A 3,157-nucleotide genomic window follows, 5' to 3' on the forward strand; every position below is an offset into this window, starting at 1 on the left:
ATGTTGTTGTAAGCTTGGTAGAATGTGCGAAGACGATGGATTTTCCTTCCCACCTTTTACGATTGATTTAGTTCTTCAACCTTTGCTTGCGACTCCGACAACCTGGTTTTAATCGTAAGCAGAATCGGAGGGCTTTTTTCACTTGACCATAACGCTTTACGCCTGTGATTACGACACCGACTGATCGTCAAGCGTGCACAATGTGAAAACGAAACCGGGGGTTGTTGATCGTTAGCGCAAATAACCCGCTCACTAAATTCTTTCGACAGCCCATCTGCTGAAGATGGGCTGTCCTGCCCTTTGCAGGTCAAACATTTAGATTTAGATTTAGACAGCTGTCCAAGCAAACTGTAAACTAAAGGCTGGGACCGGTGAGGAGCTACATGTGGTGCTAGAGCAGATCATTTTCGTTTCTCTGAGGTCTTTTTATAATTTGTCCAGTACCCTAGCTTCGAAAAGCGAATCACCTTCATTTCCCCTGTACTTTTACGCGGGATTTGGGGCCATTATTCCCCAAAGAATCAGTTGTCGTAGCTCTTTGCTATTTTTTACTAACGATTGCAATTTTAGCCCTTCCACTGTCGCGTAATTTTTTCGTGCAATGCATGAAAAACAAAACAATTTAAACGTAAAAGTTGAACCTCGCTCAACTTCACGTTTCATATCTTGCCTCTATTTTTTTCGAAGGGATTAAAATTTATACGTTTGTGTACACTTACGTGAAATTTACGCGACAGTGGAAATCCTCCCTTAGATTTGTAACTGCCCGCAAAACTACATACCCGAGCTAAGTTATGGAGGCATACTCTCCATTTCAAGTAGATCACATATGCAATGTTTCTGGTGCTCAAGCAACTATCACAAACATTTACATTGTAAAACGTTTTTTGGCCTGTGTTTCTATTTTATCAAATTGGTCTGGATTCTATAAAGTAATAGAGGTTTTTGTGTTATCCGGAATAATCAAGATCGAGGTGTGCGGGTGTTACCAGCCCAGTCGAAGGCCGAGATATTTCGGATATCACAAAACCGAATCTAATAATTGTTTTACTGATACACTGTTTAGACGAAAATAAATACAAACACACCGTCGCAAGGAACCGAATTGACATTGTTTTGGAAATCACGCATTGCGTGCATAACCTAAAGATTGGTAGTCAGTTATCTGCTAGCAGATAACAAGCTAATCTGTAGGTTGCGCTGATTTCCAAAATTAACTGTAGGTTCTTAGCCAATGAGAAGACAGATAATAATAGATGTTATCAAGCGTTCACTTAGACGTAACAAATGAGATCCACTCGATGGCTTTATTTACATCACATGTACATTCCATTTCTCATTTCAGTAAAATCCTGAAGCGAACACTTGTCATTGTTGTTGCGTCATTGAACTTTTTTTAGGTGTCTAAGTGAAAAAAAACTATCATAACCAGCGAACTGTCCATCAAGGTCAATAGTTCAATGGTGTGCATTCCTGAACACGGTGGATAAGAGTAATTTGTTGATGAAATTGTACAATAAAAACTATATTTATATATTTGTGGCATTGCTTAGCTTATGGACAAGGGTCCGAATCATTTTCGGCATCATTAGAGGGTCCCGCCGAGGCACGAGATGAGGACAAATCTGGACGAGACTTCGCCGAACCTATGCGAGAAGAACGGGACTTGGCCGAACCAGCCCTCGATGATTGCTCGGACTTCGGGCTTGATTTGCGAGATCTTGGTTTTGGGCTTCCACTTTCGGATTTCTGCGACCTACTCGACTCAGGTCGCGAAGAAGATTGCTTTATCCCAGACGACGGTCGTGACGAGATTCTCTTTTCCGAAGGTGGTCGGGATGAAACTTGTTGAGCCGAGGACGGCTTTTCGGTTTCCTGTTGCACACCCGGTTGTTTTTCGGGTTGTTTCTCTTCCTTTGAGGGTTCTACTTTGGGTTGTTGTTCCATGACGGTCTCTGTTTTCCCATAAATAATCCTGTGAGCCGCTACAAGATGTTTCCTTTGGCTTCGTTTTACTGTCATTGAAAAAAAGCAGTATTTCTGATTAACAAATTTGACAAAAAATGGTTCTCGTCATTGCTGACGAAACTTCAGTACAGTTCAGTACATTGGGAGGGTGGGGAGACGGGCGAGAAGGGAAAAAAACAGCATTTGGTGGAAGTGTCCCTGCGTTTTTGTCTGCTACTGTCGTTGCGTTAGGCTACGAGTTTCTCTTTACTGCCCTTTAAACCAATGGAGGATTTCTACAGCCGCATAATTTTCACGTACGAACGAACGTAAATTTATGGCCCCTAACAAAATTGAAGCACTGTATTAAAAGTCGTGGAAGTTAACAAGTTTTACGTCTACATTGCCTCTATTTTATTTGCGAGCGTAAATTTCACGTGCGTGCGCAAGTTAAAATGTGAGGAAATCCACCTTAAAACTTGAACTCTCCTCAACTTTAACGTTTTGGCCTTTCACACAATATCTGTATTTTATTTACGCACGCAAGTTTTTCGCGCGTACGCACGTTAAAATATACGGCGGATTTCCACCCTTATACGCAATCTACGCATTAATTCTTACCGTTTTCTCTCATAGTAATCTTTTGAACTTCAGGTAACAGGAATGAACTGACAAGCTCGGCGACGATTTCTTCGGACTGCAGTTTGGTTCGCCTACAAAGGGAAAATGAAAGCCATTAAAAGCAGGTTAATTTTCGTATTTTTCTGAATGTCTTTTAACTGAACTCTGCATGCCGTCTTCTTATACTTTTTTTTTCTGTTTTCAAGGTCATCCTTTAGACGTTTTACATCATTAAAGGTCTCTAATGCAGATTGGAAAGACTGGTTCAGATGTTCTTTTTATCGTAACACAATGGTTGTGACTCAAACTTTCCAAAATAATTCTCACGTTTTCTCCATATCGTAAGCGATCTGGTTAATCTTTTCTGCCTGCTCTTGGATTTCTTTACGGGCCTGTTGAAGAAAAAACAAAGGTTAAAAAATTTAACAATTGCCGTTTTTGTTCAAGGAGGTGGTCTTTGAGCGTTAGCATTTATTAAAAACCATTGTGAAGTATTGTCAGGGTCAAGTTTGAAGAAGGTATCCTTATACTATACTAGCTGGTGCTGCTTTACTTGCTTGCCAAGAAAGTAAATCCCACCTGTTGCTCT

At 40.7% G+C, this 3,157-nt stretch overlaps 1 protein-coding gene across 1 annotated transcript in view; it reads right to left on the reverse strand.

The window, feature by feature from the left end:
• Nucleotides 1–1,288: 1,288 nt before the first annotated feature.
• LOC140950058 (cilia- and flagella-associated protein 91-like) overlaps nt 1,289–3,157 on the reverse strand; it is a 13,995-nt gene continuing 12,126 nt past the window's right edge. Inside the window, exons 15-18 of the mRNA XM_073399221.1 lie at nt 3,148–3,157; nt 2,896–2,960; nt 2,569–2,660; nt 1,289–2,015 (exon numbers count right to left, since the gene is read on the reverse strand). The exon at nt 3,148–3,157 is cut by the window's right edge and continues 74 nt beyond it. Coding sequence (XP_073255322.1) covers nt 1,555–2,015; nt 2,569–2,660; nt 2,896–2,960; nt 3,148–3,157 — 628 coding nt within the window. The 3' untranslated portion in view covers nt 1,289–1,554. The remainder of the gene's footprint in view (nt 2,016–2,568; nt 2,661–2,895; nt 2,961–3,147) is intronic.

Source organism: Porites lutea, chromosome 10, assembly GCF_958299795.1.
Source record: "Porites lutea chromosome 10, jaPorLute2.1, whole genome shotgun sequence".
In the NCBI taxonomy this organism is placed as follows: domain Eukaryota; kingdom Metazoa; phylum Cnidaria; class Anthozoa; order Scleractinia; family Poritidae; genus Porites; species Porites lutea.